This window comes from Grammomys surdaster, unplaced genomic scaffold (assembly GCF_004785775.1).
Source record: "Grammomys surdaster isolate TR1022 unplaced genomic scaffold, NIH_TR_1.0 184, whole genome shotgun sequence".
Lineage (NCBI taxonomy): Eukaryota > Metazoa > Chordata > Mammalia > Rodentia > Muridae > Grammomys > Grammomys surdaster.
In genome coordinates this window covers 4,031,319-4,054,277 of record NW_021604629.1, presented here as the reverse complement: position 1 = coordinate 4,054,277, position 22,959 = coordinate 4,031,319, and the positions used below count along the sequence as shown (strand labels likewise).

The 22,959-nt window shown below is 46.1% G+C and overlaps 1 protein-coding gene across 4 annotated transcripts in view; it reads left to right on the top strand.

Annotated features, from left to right (window-relative positions):
• Mrvi1 (murine retrovirus integration site 1 homolog) overlaps nt 1-22,959 on the top strand; it is a 108,851-nt gene that overhangs the window by 34,144 nt on the left and 51,748 nt on the right. For 2 of the 4 annotated variants that reach the window (XM_028768084.1, XM_028768086.1), the window contains exons 1-8: nt 1,283-1,553; nt 15,476-15,576; nt 17,211-17,281; nt 18,517-18,690; nt 19,779-19,856; nt 20,539-20,591; nt 20,769-20,816; nt 21,063-21,674. In XM_028768084.1, coding sequence (XP_028623917.1) covers nt 1,365-1,553; nt 15,476-15,576; nt 17,211-17,281; nt 18,517-18,690; nt 19,779-19,856; nt 20,539-20,591; nt 20,769-20,816; nt 21,063-21,674 — 1,326 coding nt within the window. In that variant the 5' untranslated portion in view covers nt 1,283-1,364. Of the gene's footprint in view, nt 1-1,282; nt 1,554-15,475; nt 15,577-17,210; nt 17,282-18,307; nt 18,418-18,516; nt 18,691-19,778; nt 19,857-20,538; nt 20,592-20,768; nt 20,817-21,062; nt 21,675-22,959 lie in introns of those variants that run through there. The other 2 variants (XM_028768085.1, XM_028768087.1) reach the window with 2 other exon arrangements.

Sequence of the window (22,959 nt, the reverse complement as noted above, 5' to 3'; positions counted from 1 at the left end):
CAGTGGACTCAGGATCATGTGAGGGCCAAAAACTATACCCCCACTCTCTTTCTGTCACATGGGCACAGACTTAATAAAATGTTTGTTTGTGGAGAAAGAATGACAGCCAGGCATGGTGGCATAATTCTAGAATCCTAGCACTTGGGTGGTGGAGAAAAGGGGAATCAGTCAGCCTCAGCTACATGCGTTCGAAGCCAACTGCCAACTCTTGAAGTTATGTCAAACTCTGCCTTAAACCATTAAGAAAGAAAGAAAAGGAGAGAGAGAGAGAGAGAGAGAGAGAGAGAGAGAGAGAGAGAGAGAGAGAGAGAGAGAGAGAAAGAAAGAAAGAAAGAAAGAAAAAGAAAGAAAATTCAGTGCTTGAATACCTTAGTTGAGATGAGATTTTCAAGATGACCAGCAGGGGTCACCCTAATTGCTTCAACCCTGGAGGTCAGGCAAGGGCTGACCTATTAGAATAGGACCTCTTAGAATTAGGCATAAGGCTACCTGATAGAACGAATGCAAAAGCCAAGATGGCACCCACCCCCTTTGACAGCTTCTGGTCAAAATGTCTCCAATTCTTTAAACACAAACAACCACCATTTTAAATGTATATTTTGAATATTCATAACAAATCAGGCACCTTCCCTGCCTCAGAGAGCCAGGTCCAGGGGGTGCTGTGTGCTGCGGCTAATGCCAGGTATCAACCTGGATTGCAGCACTCTGGTTTGGGGAACGTTCCAGGCCCTCTCTATGGAACAGAAAGGATATCATGGGAAACAGCAGAGCTTTCTGGCTTTTCCTATAGCACTCAGCAGACACTCACCTAGGACCTGTGACACAGTGCTTACTCAGTTAATAACATTGTCTTTTGTTCTCCTCGTGGGGAGGAGGCAGACAACAAGAAAGGCTGTATGGTATAGGCCTCCAATCAGGAAGACCTGTGTATAAACAATAAGTTTTCTATATGACTCAGGACAAGTGGCTTCCAACCTGAGAGGCTCTTCCTTTACCTATAGAATGGGACTATTGATGCCAACTTACATCAAAGGTCACCACAAGGAGTCAGTTTGGTAATGGTAGTCATGAAGTCAGTAGGAGCTCAGTAGATGGTATCTGAGCTCAGCAAACTGTCCTCCCTTAGCTATAGCTTTGAGGAGCTGAAATGTTTCTCTTCTGGAATAGCTGTGTTTACTGTAAGGACCAAATTAGATGCAAAAGGTCACCTCTGCCCATGTAAACAAAGCCAGAGAGCAGGAGGCAATGCAATTCCCAATGCCTGCTCCCAGCCTCGCCTCGCCTGACTTCCAGTGTTGATGCAGAACTAAACAGCTCATCTGTGGCTCTTCGATCCTGGAAATGGAACCCATCTTGGGACAGGGATGGGAAGGAGTTTGACTTGTCCTTTTGGCATCTCCCCAGCCTGCAGAGCCCAAGCCTCTTGGAGCATCTTTGGGGTTGGCACAGCAGAGGTTCCAGGCACGCACAGCCACTCCAACCAGGCGGCTGCCATGCCCCACATTCCTGAGGATGAGGAGCCCCCCGGAGAGCCACAGGCAGCCCAGACCCAAGTAAGTGCCCCTTCCTGCCCATGGCTAGCCTGGGTGGGGGCCAAACTAAGCATTCTGGGCTGAGGCCACAGCTTTCAAACTGGCCACAGTGGGTGGCCAGTATAGGCTGTAGTGGGTGCCTGGGGAAAATGTGTGGCTTTCACTCTGAAGAATATGCTACCCTGAGTTCATTTAAGTGGCCAGGGTCCTGTGAATCCTGAGTGTGAAACCATCTAAAGAGTAAATGACTAAGGCTTTATGAGAAGTCAAATCACCTTGGCCCAAAATGCTTCCTCCTACACTTGAGAAATGTAGAAAAGACAGGGTAGCAGACAGCCAAAGGCTGCTTTGAAACAGTCTACTTAAAATGAACACCAAAAGTTGATAGTAAAGGATAGGAAGGGTTTCAGTAAAAATTGATGATAAAATAAAAATGATTTTAAAAATGTTAAGAGTACCCTTAATGAAGCAGACATGGTGGCCTGTAATCCCTGCCTTTAGGAAACTGAGGTAGCAAATCACAGTGAGTTCCAGACCAGCCTAGGCTACAGCCTGAGACCCTATCTCAAAAAACACAAAACCCCAGACAAATAACAGCAAAGAAAGTATCATTGAGGCTTTGTTTTGCAAATGAAATTAAGTAATTTTTAGCTCTCTCTATATATATATCATAAGGTATAGATTATGTTAATTTTCAAATTGAACAAAGAGTCAAGCATTTTGCTATTGGTATATTATTTGTTTTATTTTTGTATATGTAGTGTACACATGTGTATTCATGCACATAGAAGCCAGAGGTTGATGTTGAGTGCCTTCTACTGTCCTCCACTTTATTTTTTTGAGGCAGGATCTCTCATAAAACCTGGAGCTCATCCATTTAATAAAACTGGCTGGCTAGAAATCCCTAAGGGTCTTCCTGACTGTTTCTCATGCTACCCCTGTCCTTTTTGTGTGTGGGTGCTAAAGGAGACAAACTCAAGTTCTCATGCTTGCACAATAGGGACTTTCTGACTGGACCGTCTCCCCAGCCTCTGCTTATTTTTTCTGTCCAGCAAACGATGCAATCGCATGATCCCACACTCTACATCTTGCTTTATAGCAATGCCATGAAGAGAATGTTTAAAGTGTAAGGCTATACCCATCTCTCCAAGATGCTGAAGTCACTCCTTTCCTAAGAACCTATCTTCCCATCACTGTCATGTTTTCTTTAGCTGGTCACTGGCCCAGCTCCATCTGATCCTCTCAGATTAAAGGCCATGTTTATGAAGGTCACCAACGTTATTTACTTTGACTTGAACTTTGCAGTTGGTTTGCACTGAACTTGTGTTATCCTCTTGCATCTGACCATGGTCCCACGCTGACCAGAGCCAGATGAAACAGGCTTGCTAAGCAAGAGAAGAGTGTGTGAGTAAGCGTCATTTTTTCAGATGGCCAGATTTCTGGTGAACGTTTTTATGTTGTGAAGACATTTACTTTCTTACGTATTATAACTGTGTGGACTAACCAATCATTTAGAAGTGAATAGTTTTTCATATCTTTACATTCCAGGTTCATGATCTTGAGATGTGAACTTGGCAGCTTAGGGGTGGGGGAGTGTCTTTTCCTTGAACATTTAAAAAACAAAGAGCCAAACTCCCATCTCTCTATCTGCAGACCATAGTACTCCAAGTTCTAGGGAAAGCTCCACAACCATCCTGGGGCAACTTGAGCCATAGTGGGTACTGTTCATTAGCAACCCTCAAGGCAGCTGAGGGCTAGGGGCTTGGGGGAAGGAAAAGGCAGGTCACGGCAGAAGACAGGCAGTGATTTGAGCAGATTCAAGTGTGGTTGCTCCAGTCCGGCTTTCTTCAACTCTGCCACTTCTGTGTTCTTCCTGTAGTGGTCATCTCTGACCCTTATAGTACCTTCACTAACAATGGTACCACACTAAACTCACATTCTTATGCAAAACCTGGATCCCAAATCTTGAGCAATTTCCCCAGTTAAACTATGAATAAATGTGAGTTTTTGTGACCACCACAGCCAGCGGAATAACCATCTGTGGGAGGCAAGAAGGTAGTTAGTTCAGTTGAACATGACTAAGTAGTCATGTTGGTTCACACTGCGGAGTCTGACTTGGAGTGGTTATTCTAGGCATATTTAAGCACAGCACAATTTGGTGAAAACCTCCCTGGTGATAACGAACTCAATCATGTGTGTACGATGAAGCACAAATGAAGCTAAAGTTCAGATGTGACTACATCGAAACTCTTTGTAAAGTACATGTGACACCATCCGTTAAATGGTTCTATAGATTAAGGAAAAAAAAGCTTTCGATAAGGGTCTAGGGGAGATTTCAGGGTGGCCTTGGTCATACTATTAACCATGTCTGCTCCCAGACTTGTATTCATATAACAGGTCATACATCCCTTCTTTTGAAGAAACAATACTGTGTGTTAGACATTCCAGGTTCCCCTAGTGCTTGTCTGTGCACACAGAGACCTCTGTGCCTCCTACAAATAAAAGCACTCCTAAGGCAAGTATAATAAAAGATTAGTAAAGATGCAGCCTCATCCCTAGATGAAGAATAGGCAGAGTCCTATTCTTCCTACATCTGTAGCTCTCAGCACTTAAGAGAGGGTGCTGCTATTGTAGAGGACCTGAGTTCAGTTTCCAACACCCACCTAGAACTGCCTGAAACTCCTGCTTCAAGATGTCTGATGCCCTCTTCTGGTACACACACACACAAACACACACACACACACACACACACACACACACACACACACACTTACTTAAAAAGAAAAGTAAAAATTTTTAAAGTACTTTCAAACCATATTAAGCCACTCCCCCTTGTTATCCCCATGGTTGTTACCTGATTATTGATCCAGCTGCATGAGGACCAGGGCCTGGATGAAGCTTCTTAAAGGTACAGCATTGGGATGAACTCATGAGCTAGCTGTAGAGTCAGTGATAAGACTTTTGATTGGACAGTAGGAGCTCTGAATGTCAGTTCCCCACAAGTTCGCCTACCTGTGACCTAGAGCCAGAACTAATATTTACAGAATGATCAGGTAGGTTCTGATGGTCTCTGAAGGCTTTTCAGGTGCTGTGACTCTATCTCTAGGCTTGTAGGAATCTGAAATTATTTTGCAAGTTCAATGGCTGAGACAGCACCTGAACCTGGTGGAGGATGCTTGAGGGACTCAAGCCAAATGGGATCCAGGAGGCCCAGGTCCCTCAGAGAAGACCGAGAACAGGGTTTAAGACTATGATCTCTGTGGTCTGACCACATTGGCCTTGAATTCCAGCTCCTCTGCATCCTCATCCAGAGACCTGGAAGCCAAGTCTGTTAGATTTCTCATCCACGTGGTTCCCTGTATGCTACTTTGATCAAGTGTTAGCTGTCGCCACTTCTGTTCAGGCCGGTCAGCTCAGCCCTGAGGCAATTTAGACCCTTACACAGAGGTTCAAGGACCGTATGGGATTTTCATTCTTTTACTTTCTGGTCTTGCTACCAGGCTCTGGGCCTCTCCGAGTTCCCAGGAAGCCAGATAGGCATGGTTCATAAAGAGCCTCTGCCCACACTGGGCTCCTGAGGCAGCACAGCCACAGGGGAGGTTCAGATCTCCCAAGCTAGCTGGAGCCTCCAGGGGCAGAAGCCTGACTGCCTGGGAGTACAGAAGCCAGGCAGCCAGGAAAGCGAGGCTGGCCAGGGTTCAGCCGGAAGTCCCCGTTCTGTGTAAATTCCCACTCTGTAAAACAGGCAAGGAACAGAGCATCCTTCCAAGTTTATAGCTCCCTGGGGTCCAGCCCTAGTTTTGAATACTCTGGTCCCAAGCCTCTGTTTCCCACCACTAGCCTGAGTACTAGCCGAGTCCTCACAACAAAACCCCTGAAGTCGGAGAGTTAGATTGTTCTCATCACTGCAACTGCTAATTGGAAGCCGTAATCCATCCCTACAGTGAAGCAAAGCCTTCTGGCAATGACTGTAGTGCATGCATTCTCAGCAGCATCCATTCTCTGCAGCCCAGGCCCAGGCAAGGACACAGAGATTATACTCAGGATGCCGACTGAATTGAAGCTATTGGGACACATGCCTAGGATCTTTAGGTAGGGACCACAGAATGACAGGTTGTCAGCTGGAAGGATCTTAGATCACCATGTCTTAGTTTGCTTTTTGTTGATGAGATAAACATTATGACAAAATGTAGCCTGGGGAGGAAAGGGTTTATTTTATGTTTCACTTCCAAGTGTCAGTACATTACTGAGGGAAGTCAGGTGGGGACCTGGAGCAGAATGCATGGAGAATGCAGGCTGGCTGGCCCTTCTTCACTGTGCAGTTACAGACCCCAGATGCAATGTGACCAAGTCATCAGTGGTTTCCTGAGCTGTGACCAGAAACCACTTAAGAGGATGACTCATTGGGACAGCATGCATCCTCAGAGGTGCTTGGCACACTTGGGGTGTAGGGGCTCATGTCAGTAAAACCCTGGGTTCCACTTGTCCAAGTTCTTTTCTCCTTTGGGGGTTTCTAGAAGTCTCTAGGAACAGGTTGCTGTAGCTCATGGACAGAACATCTGCCTTCCTGTTGTCAGCTTCGGCATTCACTCCACCTCTGTCTTCAACCTCCCTGCATACAAAGCCGCTCGATAATGGTAGGCATCCAGGCACCAGAAACTACTCAACTATATTAATACATTTAGCTTTAGATTAAAAAATTACTCTTGGAAAACTTCCTACATTTATACAATGTAGTTTGATCCTACCCACCCACCACTCCCTCCTTCACTTCTCCAGAGTGCCCACCTATCTCCCCCGCAATTTCTTGTCCCCTTTTGTTATTAATAACTGAGTCCACTTAGTGATGCTTATTCCATATGCACAAGAAGGCATAGCCAACCTGCTATCAGCTGCTTTCCAGATGGAGAGTGTCTCTTCCTCTTCCATAGCTACCAACTCACAATAGTTCCTCTGCTAAAGGTGTGGGAGTCCCTCTCTAACCATGCTGGGATTTTGACTGGCTTGATCTTATGATGGTCTTGTGTGGGTAAGCACAGCTGCTATCAGTTGGTGTATTCAACAATCTTGTCATGCTAAAGGTTAACATTTTATAGCTCCCCTTCCCACCTACCGATTCTTACATTCTTTTTGCCCTTTCTTCTGAGATGTTCCCTGAGCCTTGGATGACCAGAGGTTGATAAGATGACCCCTTGACAGCTGGGCATTCACAGTTATTTATACTCAGCGCCTTGACCAATTATGAGTCTCTGCATTAACTACTATCCACTGTGAAAAGAAGTTTCTCTGTAAAATTGAGAGCAGCACAAATCTATGGACATAAATATACATATTTAGAAGGCAGTTAGACAGTATGACCATTTAGCAAAACAATAATAGGTTCTACCCTATGATCTACAGTCTCCCTAAGTCATGGATTTTTGATCAGGTTTATAGCACTAGGCATAAAATCCATCCTGGAGATCAGGGCTCACATCAACCAGAAAGGATTATTACCCTCATAATCATTATACCACTATTCCATCAGTGGGCACATCTTGCCTGGCAGGTCAGTATTGTAGCATGCAGGGTCTGTTACTGGGTAAGATGGTTGGTGTCTTTCCTCCCACAGTATCCTGCATAGCACCATCTGGCGATATATAAGTTTGAAGGCAGAAAAGGGTTTCCTGGTCATTCTGGGTTGATTACTTTATGTCTTGTATCCAAAGTAACAGATTTAACTTTCAGTGCACTGAAGCTTGTGGCAGAGGGTCTTCCCAAATTCCCTCTATAACTGTCCCCTCAGGAGCACAAGCTCAGGTCAAAAACCTTTTCAAGGTATTTGCTGACTTCATTCTCCTTCAGCCAGATGATAAAATAGCACAATGTGGCTCTCTGGCTCTCCAAAACACACTCTGCCAGACTAAAACTAGCTTAGGTCACACCTCTGAGGTGCTCTAGCTCTCCCAAAGCATCTGCTGGTGCTTCAGGTTTTGATGCTCCCAACAGACGTTACTGTCCAGTCACACAGCATCTCTTGTGGCTGGAGATCATCATGGTACTTGGCTATTCAGGGGCATTACCTCCCTTTCCTGTCTCTAGTTTATAAATAATTGAGATGAGGTTGAGATAGGCTCTGGAGAAACAGCCCTTTGGGTGTGGCCCTGTGATGGTCAACCTTAACCATCAACTTGTTGGGATTGAGAGCCCCCTAGGAAGCATACTTCTGGGTGTGTCTGCGAGGTGTTTCCATAGAGAGTTTAACTGATTGGGAAGATGCACTGGAATGTAGGTGGCTCCATCCCATGGGCTGGGTTCCCAGAATAAATCAAAGGAGAAGGTAAGCAGACCACCAACATCCACCGCTCTCTGCTTCCAGATAATAGATGCAGTATGACTAGTCACCAAACACTCTTACACCATGCCTTCTCTGCCATGAAGGACTGCATCCTCAAGCCACGAATCAAAGTCAACCCTTTCTTCTTTAAGTACTTTGTTGGAAATTTTGGATCAGTAGTGACAAATTTAACTGATATAGGCTCTAAGGAGGTAATCCCTTCATGGAGACTTGGGGACCTCTGGTCTTAAAGCCACCAGGCTCCTATTCTTGGGATCAGAATTGGAGACCCTAGTAAGTGCCACCACAGTATCTTCAGAAGTTCCCTGTGCTGGTGTCAATGTAGTCAAGACCTATTCTGTCCTTACCTTCGGGCAGTTGGAACACTTAGCCCACCACACTGGTCTGCCCTCTTGTAAGATGAGATGACAAAGTAACATCCCCTAAGCAGCCAGAAAGTCCCATAAAAAACAGAGAATGCTTCTGGGTCCCAGGCATATAGGTGTAAGCAGCATGGCAGAATACATGGGCTTAACATTCTGGCGATTCCAAATGATCATCAATTATGCCAGGTTGACAATTAATACTTACTGTTACCAGATTTAAATAGCCAACCCTCTAGCAGAATAAGATGGAGATGAAATTAGTGATACATATATAATCCTTGTAATCTCGTAAGGACCCCCTGGAGCAGGGATGTACTTCCACAATCACCCAGTGAGAACTTTCATCCCATTTTCCTGCAAGCCAGCACTGTTGTATGTCCTCAGCACAGGTAGCTTCACAATACCAGGGGGCAGGTATTGTTAGTTTATAGATGTGAATACCCAGATAAGTCATGTACAGGTCAACCTCTAGAACTAGAAGAAGTAACTACACCCTCCACCTGGGATGTGTTGGCGTCATCTTCCTTGAGATGTCTAACTGCCATAATTTGTCTTCCATATCTATGATTAATTTAGAAATTATTCCTCTTCATCTCATGGTTTTATAAGTTTCAACCTGTGATCTATTATTCCTGTTACTCCTGGGCTCAGAGTGAGGGAGAACACAGCAGTGAGAATGTGGTGGAGCAAGGCCACTCATCCTATGATGGACAGGAAACAGGAAGCTTGACAGGAAAAGGGTGGTTACAAGGTAGATTCTTCTAGGACATTGATGAGCTAACCTAATTTCCTCCAGTTAGGCTCCACTCCCCTAAAGTTTGCAATACCCACCAAAACAGTACCATCAACTGGGGACCTAGACTTCAACCTGAGAGTTTGTTAGGGACATTTTATATTTGAACTGTAGCATCCACTTATGTCATTGCATGCCTTTAAGATGGTCTAAGTTAAGATCTAAAATGAAATATCTTCACAGATGTTTAAATAAAGCATTAGAATCTGGTGTAGGAGGTGATGGTAACAGTTGTTGACACTTACTTTTCATTGATCCAAGCTAGATATTATCATCTCCACCTTATTAGAGATGAAGGCACTGGACCTAAGATGTTATATATTTGTCACATAGCCACGTCACAATTAAATGTAGATTCAAACTGAAGATTCCTTGCATATATGATCCTGTCTTCTTTGCCTCCTCTTTCCAGACACTGTACTGAGCTCCAGTGGCCTCGGATGTGGGTACTGATGTTTCATCTTCTAGAGTTAGATGGAGAGGAGGTTTGGGAAAGAAGAGTCAAGAGGGCTGTCACAGCACAAAAGCTATGACACAAGCTGTAGAAGGGCTTCAGTTAAAGTAGAATGCATTTCAGAAATGATGATCACAGTCAGGAATGCATATCATGATATTTCATCCTCAGTCCCCATTGTGAACAATAGACTGGCTTGTCCTGTTTCTGTCTCTCCTTAAATGATATGTGAGCATCCTGGGGCCTGGGGTCATATCGTTTGCACATGTATCTCTACTCTTAATACAGACTTAGAGTATGGTAGGATCTTAGGGGAAGTAAGATAGGAAGACAGGAAGGAAGGAGGGAAGGAAGGAAGAAGAGAGAGAGAGAGAGAGAGAGAGAGAGAGAAGGAAGAGAAGAAGGAATGAAGATTGATGATTCTGGCTAGATAATTGGATGTACAGATGGATAATGCATGGATGGATTGATGATGATTGGGTGGATGCCTGGATGCCTGGATGGATGGATAGATGGATGGATGGATAGATGGATGGATGGATGATTGTGTTATAGTTTGGGTAGCTGGATGTTTAGATTGAGGGGAGGAAGACATGGAAGAAGGAATAGCATCCAAAAGAGAGTACAGAAGATGATGCAGGATGAAAGGCTGGCTGGCTGGCTGATCGAGTGACATTTTACAAAGCATGGTCAACACTCTTTGTGTACCAATCCACATGTGATAGCCTGAGAGTAAGACCAGGGCTAAAGAGAGCAGGAAAATCTGATTACTATGGATCTCTGCCTTCTGGGAGCTGAGTGGACACTGACAGAGACTGACAGAGCCAGAATGTGTGTATATGTTAGCCAGCAAGCCTTCAGGGTTGTGGGGCAAAAGTGTACCTCATGCTTTACATGGAGGAGCTACATGCCCCACAGAAGCCCTTACCCTCTCTCCCATGGCCTCGGGACTTGACACTGGAATCATCATTTTCTTGCAAGTCCCCTGAGAATATTTTTATTTTGTCTTCAGAGCACAAATTCCCCTCCCAAGGGAGTGTCTGCCTGCCTTCCAGGCAATAACAGATAAGACTTCGGATATGGTCAAACAATGTGTATCTTCCTCCCATCCCTCCCTTGCCACCATTCCTACTGCTTTATCTGTGTTTATTTTTGAAGCCAGTCTAGGGGAGTATTAGCTTCATTTGATGTTAATAAACACCAAGATCAGAGAAATAAAATATCCCCCTGAGGGTCATCCAGCTGAGATGTCATTGTAGGTCCATCTAGCTTCTCCCCTGTTCACATGGATGCAGTAGGGTCCCTGTCTCACTGTCACCCCAGGCCATGACGCCAACCATACTCCCCACACTTGCCTGGGCTAGACCTGGAGCTGTTCCTAAAGAGTCCTAGCCCAGACCTAGTCATGGGATATTGAGGATTTGAGGTTCATATTCCCATCTATGACACTGTTCTATATTTATCCCTGTGCTCAGGAGCATAGGAAACTATCATGCTCCCTTGGGAACATATGAGTGAAATAAACATTTGAATGTTTCTATAAGATTTATTAAAGGGAAATGAAATGTGACCTGCTGCTTATGATCAGAGTGAGCTTGCTGGAGGTGGCATGGCCCCACAGAGCTTGGCTGATGCCCCCAGAAAAGAGAGGTGGACCCCTGGGGAGGCTGGGTCTACAGACCAGGAAGAGCCCCAAAGCAGTGCTGCCCTAGCCTGCTTCCCTCCTGCTGTGTGTTCTGCTAATCTGGATTCAGGGGTTCTTGGAGGAAGAGACATCTTCTGGAGGAAATGTGCAATGTAGAGGACTAAGAGAAGATTGTCTGAAGGACATCAGAAACCAGGGAAGGTGTGAAGAATGACAGTGACAAATGGAAAAGCATTGTGGCACAGTGAGAAAATGTGTCTGCCAGTGTCTGGTGTGGCCCTGGGGCAAAGTGCTATTTTCAATGGACAAATTTCCCATCTTCTCATTTTTCTTTCATGATTATCAGAGGATAGTGGGAATTATTACCTGTCTTAGTTAGGGTTTTACTGCTGTGAACAGACACCATGACCAAGGCAACTCTTTTTTTTTTTAAGATTTTATTTATTTTTTATGTATATGAGCACTGTAGCTATCTTCAGACACACCGTAAGAGGGCACTAGATCCCATTACAGATGGTTGTGAGCCACCATATGGTTGCTGGGACTTGAACTTAGACCCTCTGGAAGAGCAGTCTGTGTTCTTAACAGTTGAGGCTCCCAAGGCAACTCTTATATGGACAACATTTCATTGGGGCTGGCTTACAGGTTCACAGGTTCAGTCCATTGTCATCAACATCCAGGCAGGCAAGGTGCAGGAGGAACTGAGAGTTCTACATCTTCATCTGAAGGCTGCTAACAGAATACTAGCTTCCAGGTAGCTTGGATGAGGGTCTTAAAGCCCATACCCGCAGTGACACACCTACTCCAACAAGCCCACACTTACTTCAACAGGGCCACACCTTCTAATACTGCTACTCCCTGGGCTGAACATATTCAAACCATCACATTACCCATAATGTGTTGCTGAGTAACCTGCGGAATTGATGGGCCAAACAAAAAAGATGAGGGTTTGGAACAATGCCAAAGTGCAAGAGGTCTGAGGAGTTGGCCTTTTCCTCTACATCTGTGACCCACTTGGGACTTACCTTGTTTGAGAAGAAGTTGGTGAGAGAGGAGTGGAGCCAGGTGAAGATGACTAACAGAGTGTTTGTGACCAGATGACTTGGGTGGTGGTAGTGCGGTGGTGTGCTTGTTGGCTCTGTTACCAGAAGGGCCAACCTGATCTCTTAATGAACTCCTGATTTAGCTTTAAATTGTCAACCAGGCCCAAGATCAAGAACATCAGTTTCCTAGAAATCAAATTCCAAAGTGATAAACTCAGCTGTGAAGGAACTACTGAGCATTGCTATGTGCTAACAGTGGTTCCATGGCCTTTCCATCTGGGGCTAAGATTTGGTGAATGTAAGTAGTTAGGTCTACGCAATATTGGGACACAATCCCAAGATCTGTCCTCTATGCATTTGAAATTTAAATATAACTAGGAATCTTGTATTTTATTTGGAAGTTATTTCTATATCAGTTTGTTTAAATTCTAAGGATTTATTTGCGCGTGTGTGTTTTAGTACGTGTTCGTGTGTACATGCATATTTGAGCACAGTGCCTTTGGAGGCCAGAGGAGGGCATCAGATTCCTTGGAGCTGAAGTTACATGCAGTTGTGAACTGTTACACAGGAGTTCTGGGAACTGAACTCAGGTCCTCTGGAAGAGTGGCAAACACTCTTAAGGCTGAGCTCCACTCAACCTGTTTAGTTTTCATAGAAACTCTGTGAACTAGACAAGGTGATCAAGACACTAAGACACAAGGTTGCTTGTTCAAGGTCACATAGCTGGTAAGAAGAAATTATGGCCTAATATGGTGACCCTTGAGTCTGAGGCTCTTACAGTCCCCAAGCCAGGAGTTTGCCTATATTCTATATAATATATTCTGTATTGTATTCAATAATATATACTGCCAGGATCAAGCTTTCTGGAGCCTTGCCTTCCCTTAGGAGCTCCAAGTAGGAGAAGGTTGATATTTGTACTGCACTAAGCTTGGCAAAACTCTCCTGAGTGCTCCCTGGAAATGTACCCTGCACTCTTTCTTAAACTCCCATCGTTCCAGTCTAGAGTAAAGAAAAGAAAAAAAAGAAAACAGTCTGTATTCCTCAGGAATGGTCCCACAATACAGCTTGGCAGAAAGCTAGACATTGCCAGTCTGCTCAATCACTCTGTAAACTAATTAGTGAATGAACACCTCTGTTATATGACTTATATATTTTGAATACAATGACAGGAGAGAGAGAAGACCTTTCTAGAATGTCTACCAGGATATTAGAGGGCGTTCCTCCAGTTGACCTCAGTCCTTTTGGGTTGTGAGCAGCTTGATAGTATGTATGTGTTCATGACTACATGTGTAGCACTTATCAATTCTGGCTTGGTTTCGTCTATCAGAAGAGTCACTCCTGCTCTGTGCCCTCTGTGGTCCCAGCAAGTCCCAGAAGGCAGAGAAAATGCCAACCAGAAACCAGCTCCCTCTAGTGTCTCAAAGGCCACTAACCTTATAGGTGTAGGCTTATAGGGAATGGGCCTTCCACCCTTTCCCCAGCAGCCCATCTGCTAGCAGAAAGCATCTAAAATCTGCTTATATCATCCTTGTCTCCCCAGCCAAGGCATAGACCCACAGTGGGCATTCCAGAAATGTTTGCTGGAAAAATAGATAGAGTAGTGGGTAGGGGTGTGTACATGTTCACAATCTTCATGAGCACAAAAAGAATCTTGCCACTTCCAGCATAGCCGCCTCTCTCTTCAGAAAAAAACCCTTTCTTCACAACACTTGTTTGTAGGCTGGTGTAAGTCAGATATAAAGCAGGCATTAAGACAGTCTGCAGACGATGAGTAAGAGGAGCTGCAGGGAGTGTGGGGGATAGATGTAGGAGGAGAGAGAAATAAATAGTCAGGTTGGTGATAGATTGGGGAGCAGTGTACAGACGAATGGATGGATAGTAGAGAAAGAAGTGAGGATGGAGATGGATTGATAGATTTATAGATGAAAGGGAAATAGGAATAGATGAATGCAAGACATGGATAAATGGATGGTTAATTAGTGACTGGGTAAGGAGACAGAGAGGGATGGACAGATGGATGAATGGATAAGAGATTTATGAATGGGTAAATCGATGGATAGCCAGGGAAAGAGATTAATTTACTGATGGATAAAGAAAATATTTAGAGAGAGGGATGGATGAATGTGTGGAGAGACAGGGATATAGATAAACAGGTGGACAGGAGAAGAGACATGAATGCACGCAAGCATTTGTGTAGATCCATAGAGACGGATGGATGAGTGGTTGGATGGGAAGAGACACGAATAAATGCGTGCATTGATGGATAGATGGGTGAATGGCTACACGGAGATATAAAGAGATGGTAAGGAAGATTTGGGCAGGAAGATGCACAGGAGATGTTGGGAGTGTGTGATGTGTGAAGTAAAGGATGGAAAAGGGGACAAGAGGTGGAGAAAGAAGTTAATTCATTTTTTTCTTCTCTTCTTTTAAAATTTAATTTTATGTGTATGGGTATTTTGTCTGCATCCAGTCTCAAGATTAATCTCTTTTTATGTCCTTGGAGAGGTGAAATGAATGAAGGTTCGGAACAACCCTTTAAGCCAGTACTTCTCAGAGTCAAGCCTAGGTGGATCACAGCTCCACAGGGTATGAGGACAAACAGCTTAGCTTAGCATCAATCTTAGGCCACTAGAGGGAGGAAGTGTTTATGTTATCTCTTACAGGCACTAACAGCCATCAAATTGCTTAGCATTTTTATGCTTTCAGGTTTCTCTAGCTGAAATTTTCTTGTTGGTTGATTTGGAAAGAAGTCAGAGTGTCAACGAATTAAAATAAAATCTCCTTTTCGGCACCAGTGTATGCTGGGAATTTGTTAAAGCTGTACTACCAGCTCTAAGAAGTGCTTGATTAAAGGGCTGTTCCAAAAGCAGGAAGCAAGGGGCTGGGGACATGGCTCAGCAGTTAAGAGCACTGATTTGATTTCTGGCACCCACAGCAGCACATACACCCACATGGTAGGGAGAGAAGTGGGGAAGAATGGAGAGAGAGAGAGAGAGGCAGAGAGAGAGAGAGAGAGAGAGAGAGAGAGAGAGAGAGAGAGAGCGCGTTGAGGTAGTCAATATGTCCATTAATTTATCTGAAGCCATGTCACACTCTACACTCACATCAAACGTCACACCTTGAATATATGTGATTTCCATTTCTCAATTATATCTTAATAAAGCTGAAATAGACCAAGATACAGAGTTGGTGACCTGTGACAATGGCCTTGGGAGTCACACTGTTCGAAATGCTGCAGTTCCAGGCCCTGCATGTTCCCCCCCAGCCCAGGCCTAACTCCATTTGTGTTTTGCTCGAAACCACCAGGACTCTCCCTCTGCAGGACCATTTCATAGCCCTCCCACAATCATCCTGACGGGGGATGCCAGTTCAACTGAAGGAGAGCCTGACAAAACCCTGGTCAACAGGTACGCAGCCCAGACAGGCAAGCAATGCTTAGTAGGGATCAAATAGCTGCATTTCTAGAAATACTTCCATCTTTCTTTTTCTCTGAATCACTTTATTGATGAAGATGCTGTCAAACAGGGCTGGTGATATGGCTCAGTTGGTAGAGTACTTCTTGCCAAGGTTGTGTTAGACCTTGGGTTCAATTCCCAGTATCACATGAACTGTGCATGGTGGGGCATACCTCTAACCCCAGCACTCATGTAGAAGGAGGAGGATCAGAAGTGCCAAGGTTATCCTTGGTTCCGTGAAGGGTTCAAATCCACCCAGGGGTACAAGAGACCTTATCTCAAAAATAAAATACACATTATCAAGCAGTTTCTCAAAATGAGAACCTAGGATTCTTTTCCCCATTATCTTCTTTCCCAAAATAATGTTTTTGCTCTTGGATTTGGCCTTGTACACACTGTTAGATTTTAAGAAAAGCACAAGACAACATAGCATGGAAAAGACCCATAATATTAGCCCAGGAATTCCCACAGAGGGCTGGAAGGTGTGGATCTTTAACTGTAGAATCCTGCCATGGCCAAAGCAGGTCCTTCATGGAAGATCGTCCTTTGGGAGGGACACTGGATCATCATCACAGGGATATCACTGCCCCTGTTTCCCTTACTAAGGGTCCCTGAATTGATCTAGCTAAAATATGGTTGTCTGGATATCACTTTTAATAAATTTAAAAGATAATCCTCAGGGCTGGGGATACAGGTCAATGGGAAGGTGCTCGCCTAGCAAGTGCGAGGCCTGAGTCTGATGGGCGACAACACATGGAAGAGAGTAACTATCATAGGACAGACTGAGTGTGCATGCCAATGGCTTCTTCATCCATTAACTAAGGATAGAGGCAAAATAGCGGAGTGAATACCAAGGAGACTATAAGAAATGAATATACATGCATAATCAATGTGGGAGAGGGTGGAAAAAGCCAAATAAAATGGTTAAGTCAGACATAAGACAGCTTCATGGGGCGGGCGAGTTGGCTCAGTAGTCAAGAGCACACACTGTTCTTGCAGAGGACCTGAGATTGATTCTCACTATCTAAATCAGGTGGCTCACAACCACCTATAACTCCGGGTCCAGGAGAATCTGACGCCTCTAGCCTGCACGTGCATCTGTACACACAGGCAGACACATAGACAATTCAAAATGAGTCTTTGAAAAGAGCCCTATGTTTTGCAGGGCAGTGAAACTGTGTTTTTATTTTCTCTTTCAAAAATAAATTATCCGTGTCTCTACCAGACCCCATGTAAGGCTCCCACAAGATAGATCTAGCATAAAGTCTGGGTCCTCATAGAGAGTAAATACTAATACTGTAGTAAGCTTTTATCTCTTGAGAGTGGACTTGTATCCAAGTCCACTTGAGTGGGCAGCACAATGGCATAGAGACTTGCTGAGTTGGTCCTCCCAAGGGCTCTGATGTGGGAGACTGGGGTACGGCCTGGGAATTCATCCATTTAACATGCTCCCAAGGTGACAGTCAGAGGACCCTTGTGTGTGCCATAGATGATGCTCTGGGGTGACCCTGAGAGACTGTACAGTCATCTCATCTGTCCATCCCCGAGTAGATTTCCTAACAGGATGACCATGTTGTATCTTTCAGGGCCCCCAGTCCCCACCGCAGGCTTTCCCACCGACACCTGAAGATCTCCACTGCTTCGCTGACTTCTGTGGGTAAGGACTGGGTCAATATGAGCATTTGCTTGAGCAGCAAGCATGAATTGTCTGAGTTTGGTTGGACTCAGCCTCTTTCTCTTTCTTCCAAATCCAACGGGGAGGGGAGATCAACCCCTCCATGTTTGAGTCCAGAAGAAATGATGTTTAGTTTCAGTGTCAGAAAGAAGAGGAAGATGACGTCAGAGCAGACAGAAGTGATGCTCAGCACTGGGCTCAAAGGCTAGAGTCCCGTGGCTGTATGGGCAGCTACACAGCCAGGAGGGAGTGTGCCCATGTAAAAGGCTGATGGCTAGGACCCCTGCAGCTTCCTACTCAGGGTTTTTCACACCTTTGAGGGACCATTGAAGGATAGGGGTCACATAGACCTGGGCTTTGTATTCAGTATTGATTACACTTTCTAAGGAGCTTGGGAAGTGAGTAGATAGAATTGATAATGGGCCTTCATGAGAGAACTAAGGAAGCCAAGGCAAGAAGGGCCCACGTCTCCCCAAAGAGGAAAGATGTGCAGGCATTCCAGAGGAAGTGGTATTTGAGTTTTGCTTTAAAGAGACAGACACACAGGAGGGAGGGATGGCACTCAGACTTGGTGGGAAGCAGGAACCACCTAGAGTACTGTAGGGTACTGTAGAGTGCTGTCCCGTGTGTATGTATCATGACCACTGAAAACCATGGAGCCCCAATTCATATTAGCTTACTCCAAAATAATAGAATTCTGCCCCTGCCCTGCCTTCTTGTAGTCTTCTTCCATTACTGTCTGTTCCTCCTTCAGGGTCAATGGTTTCAGGTACCTGCTGGATCCAGGTACTTAATTTGGGTTATTGGTTATTGTACTGTTCTATCTCTCATATCATTTCATATATGAGCTCTCTTCTTGGGAAGACCTTCTATTCATGGGAACAAATGCTTGCCTGGCCCTCCAAACCTCTGTCTTATCTGTGACACCCTTTTCCCCTCTCATTTCCCAAAACTGCTTTTCACTAGCCTTATGTGGTCATCCCTATCTGATCCCTGTGGCTGCCTAGATGGTATTGCTCAATTGGCCAAAGCTGGTTTGGGACCCACTACCACTCAGCCTTGCTTCTTGAAGCAGAGTCGTAAGTGGGGATGGCTTGCTCCCCCTGAGTCACTTAATGGTAATTCAGAGGGTTTCTCCAGTGAAAATGAAGGGCCACTGCTGGAAGAGGCCTCTAAGATGAGGTGACTCTCACTGGAAGCTCATCCTCACTCTGCAGATCCCACGGGGCATGTCATTGACCTGGTAAATGACCAGCTACCGGACATCAGCATCTCAGAAGAGGACAAGAAGAAAAACCTGGCACTTTTGGAAGAAGCCAAGTTGGTGAGTGAGCGGTTCCTGACCCGCCGCGGGAGGAAATCAAGGAGCAGCCTCGGAGACTCCCCATCAGGTAGGGGAGGACCAGCAGTAGGAAGGTAGCTACCCTGAGCCCCTCTGAGGCTGGACTGGGGGGAGGGGAGGGAGGACCAAGCTCCTGCTGCAGAACAACCTTGTTTCCAAGAGGGCAGGCTACAAGTGTCCTGTCCCCTTAGCCTCCAGGCTCTACATGGCCCAAGCCTTGCAGAGGTGACCCCTTCAAGAAGCCTTTGTGCTCAGCTTCCAGTGTTCTAAAACACCTACTCAACTCTACCCCTGAGAACTCTGCCATGTTTTGCTTTCTGGTCTATGTGTGACTATTTGGGGCTTGCCTATGTATGGACAAATGCCATTCCATGTGATGCCCATGTTATTAATTGAACTATGTCCTTAGCTCTAATGCAGAGAAACCCTGTGCAATCCCCATACACACTGACCCTTGCATAGCCTGCATGACAGTGTCTGTCTAACTGACCCTTGCATAGCCTGCATGACAGTGTCTGTCTAACTGACCCTTGCATAGCCTGCATGACAGTGTCTGTCTGTCTAACATCCTCATCCTCCCTGTGATGACCTTGTTTGTGTTGGGCATCTCCCCAGAAAACGTCTGTGGAGGCCATCCTAGGCTCCCTCAGTCTGGTATCCAAGGACCCATGAGCTCTGGAGGAGAGACAAGGATCCTTTGCCAGCCTGTGCCATAGTCCCTCTTCTTCCTGCGCACAGAGATGAAGCAGGTTTTAAAGACGTCCAAATGGCCTTGGAGGACAAGGAGAGTATTGGAAATCAGACTGGTCCTATGGCATCTAGAATGTAGACCTTGCATGCTTTCCTGCCAAGCAATGCCAGGTCTTCAGAGTCTGGAAAGTTCTCTGAGGTCATGCCCAACAGGTTAAGGAATGTGACCCCATGTCTTAGAAATTACCTGAGGACCCCTCTGTTGGGCTGGCTGTATCAAAATTTAGGTTATAATAAGAATCTTCTATGGTGGTTCAGAATCAGCCCCTGGCCTTGACAAGGCAGTCTGGGTTCCCAGGGGTGAACTCTCTCTTAGAGAATGATCTGTTTGGTGACAGAAGTCCTAGCTCTTCACCAATGCCAGCCAATTGGCATTTGTTTCCACAGCTATCTCTCCAAACCTGAGCTCTGGATCTTCTCCTGAATCCTCTAGGAGCTGCTCGCTCACCATCTCCACACCACCAGGTGAGGCTGGCCCCACCCCTTCTGGCAGGGAGGAGGCAGATGGATAGGCTGAGTGAGGATAAGGCCTAGTTCATGGGAAGCAGACTCTAATGACTGCTCTTTGCTCAGAGAGAAGTTGTCACAGTTTATTTTGAATCCTCTTGTTTTGCCACTATGAATTTTGTTTATCCTGTAGTGCTGGGATTTGAACTTAGGTCCACACACGCTAGGTAAGCACTCAACCACTGAGCTCCATCTCCAAGCCCAGTATTCATGTTGGTCTCTTCCTTTCTGGACTGTGTCCAGAGCCACACCCTCAGGCAATGGAGTACGGTGGGCAGTCTGCCTTTGTCAGTGCTGGAAGGCTAGCCCAGGATCCTACATTCACAGATGCTTCCTGATTATCAGACCTCAAGGTCCACCATGACTCAGTTTCCTTATTTGGTTTCTATGGTGTTTCAGTGCTGTCGTGTGAGCAACAACAGTGTTTTTGGCTGCCAGATCTCTCTCTGTTGTCTCTCTCTGTCTCTGTCTCTCTCTGTGTCTCTGTGTCTCTGCCTCTCTCTCTCTCTCTCTCTCTCTCTCTCTCTCTCTGTGTGTGTGTGTGTGTGTGTGTGTTTGTGTGTGTGTGTATATATATTGTTAAAGTGACAAGCAGGGGACTAGGTGATGGGCCTCATTTACCTGCCCTGGCCCATTGCAGGTTTGGACACATGCAGTGGCCCACAGTCCCCTCTACCGGGAGCACCATCACAGGTAACAACACATGGGCATGCCATTTCTGTGCCATTGGGTCTCTTGTCCCTAACATGTCTGGATCCTCTGTAACCCCTGAACGAGGGAGGTGGAGGAGCATTTACACCCTGCTAAGCTTCAAGAGGGAGCAGGCCTCTTCCCACTGTTACTGACCTGCATTTTCTTCTTCTTCTTCAGCAAAAGGGGCATGAGGACGGTGTCTCCTCGCCTCACCTCGGAGAGCCTGTGAGTTTGTGCTTTGCTCACTTTGTCATGATTTGAATGTGGGGCATGTGGTCTCAGAAGCCTAGCAGGGCCCAGATGTGAGTAGAGGGCGGGTTCTGGTGTAAGCAGAAGACTATGAGTTGGAACTCTGAGGGGGAAGCAGTGGGGCAGGTTCAGATCCCATTCACATACACACAGTGGGCTGTTGTCAAGGTCTGAGTCCTCAGCCTACCTCCAGGATCTCAACTCTTATCTCACCTCTTTCAGAATGTCTCCAAAGGGCTAGCTGACTGGAAGCAGAATGACCAGAGGAAAGTGTCTCAAGGCAGACTGGCTCCTCGTTCTCCCACAGTGGAGAAATTCAAAGAACTTACAGTAGAACAAAAGGAAAACTTTGATCCCCTTCAGCGCCTGGAGGCCACACCCATGGCTCAGGCTTCTGGAGCAAGCATCAGTGGGAAAATGGCGCTGAACAGCCCCCAGCCTGGACCTGCTGAGATGGAGCTGGGGAGGCAGCTCCTGAAGACAGCCAGGGAGGGCAACCCTCTGCCCAGAACCACAGTCCAGGGCTCAGGAGGAACGGTCTCCCCACATTCCCAGGGACAGGGCTCTGCTGGAGAGCCTACGGGGCCCAAGGCTGGCTCCAAGGCTGAGCTGAGACCCCCTGTGTCTCGTCCCCCCCTGATTCGGGGGGTCTCCTGGGACAGCAGCCCTGAAGAACCTGGTCCCCTGCTGCAAAAGGTGCTCGCTAAGCTGCCTCTGGCAGAGGAAGAGAAGCGGTTTCCAGGCAAAGCCAAGCCAGCCAAGCCACCCGGGCTCAAAGACTTCCAGATACAAGTACAGCCAGTGCGTATGCAGAAGCTGACCAAGCTCCGGGAGGTGGGTTCCTGTCCTGATGCACAGTGTGTGCATGCTAGGGCCCCCCTGAGCTACAGATGTTTGCACTCAATCTGGGCCCTGGGACAAGACAGCTCTGACCTCATGAAGTTCCAAACTTCTTGGCCCTGAGAAGCCAGTTCCATCAGTGTCATACCTCCATAGCACCAGCTTCAGGTGCTTTTGCTCCTGTTAATGTACAAAAGTCAGCCTGGAATACAGTGGTCACACTTAGCCACAGTTCTGGGGAAGTTAGCCACTTGGACTCCTTATCCTGAGCTGTCTTCCTCCTCCATGTAGACTTGGTGAGGGGAGCCTCTGATGGAACATCTGGTCATCCCCAGAATAGGGCAAAACCAGGATAAGTGAGCTAAAGTCATCCATTCTGCCTTCTTGGTACCTGCTAACCAAGGTCTTAGACCCAAGTACCACTATGACAATGGCCATAAGAGGATGCTCCTTCATGGTGAATTTCTTCCAGTGTCCATGGTGTCCCCAACGTCCAACGTCCATCGAACTAGGAATAGTGGTCAGTCAGGGGTTGCTCTGCTAATCAATAAGTGATAGAGAATATCCAGATGTGGAGGGGTAAAGGAGATCGGAGTGTAAAATAGAGGATTTAACTGGATCAAAGATCCTGATCCAGTCCCTTCTCTCTCAGATGGCCAACCTCAATCCAGGTCAAGGGGACAGGGAGCCTAGGGATTAGGGCCTGGGATAGGACAAAGTCACCAGGCTCTTCTCTTGAGGCAATAAGGGCAAGGAAGGAAGTGAGGAGCAGTAACACTCCAGCTCCAGTGAGAGTATCTACTAGCAAGGACACACTGTAACAGGCCACTGTGCTGTTCAGAGAGCTTCAGAGAGGAAGTGGCTCAGTCAGTAGAGTGCTCTACTAGCATGCACAAAGCCCCAGGTTCCCAGCGTCACAAAAAACCATGTGTAGTGGTAGCTCATGCCTGTAATTCCAGAACCAGAGAGGTAGAGGCAGGAGGATCAGAAATTCAATGTCATGTCCAGCTCTATAGGAAGTTTGAAGTCAGTCAGACATAGATAGATAGATAGATGATAGATAGATAGATAGATAGATAGATAGATAGATAGATAGATAATCTTGATCTTCTATGATGTTCTGGGGTAGAGGATTAAAGAGATGAACAATTCACATAGAACTCCCACCCTCCAATACAAGTAGCTTAGAAAAAGGCTGGACAGAGCCACCTAAAGTGGTCCACATCTCACATCTGTGGAGACAAGTGAAGACAAAGGGGCCAGACAGCGGGAGATTCAC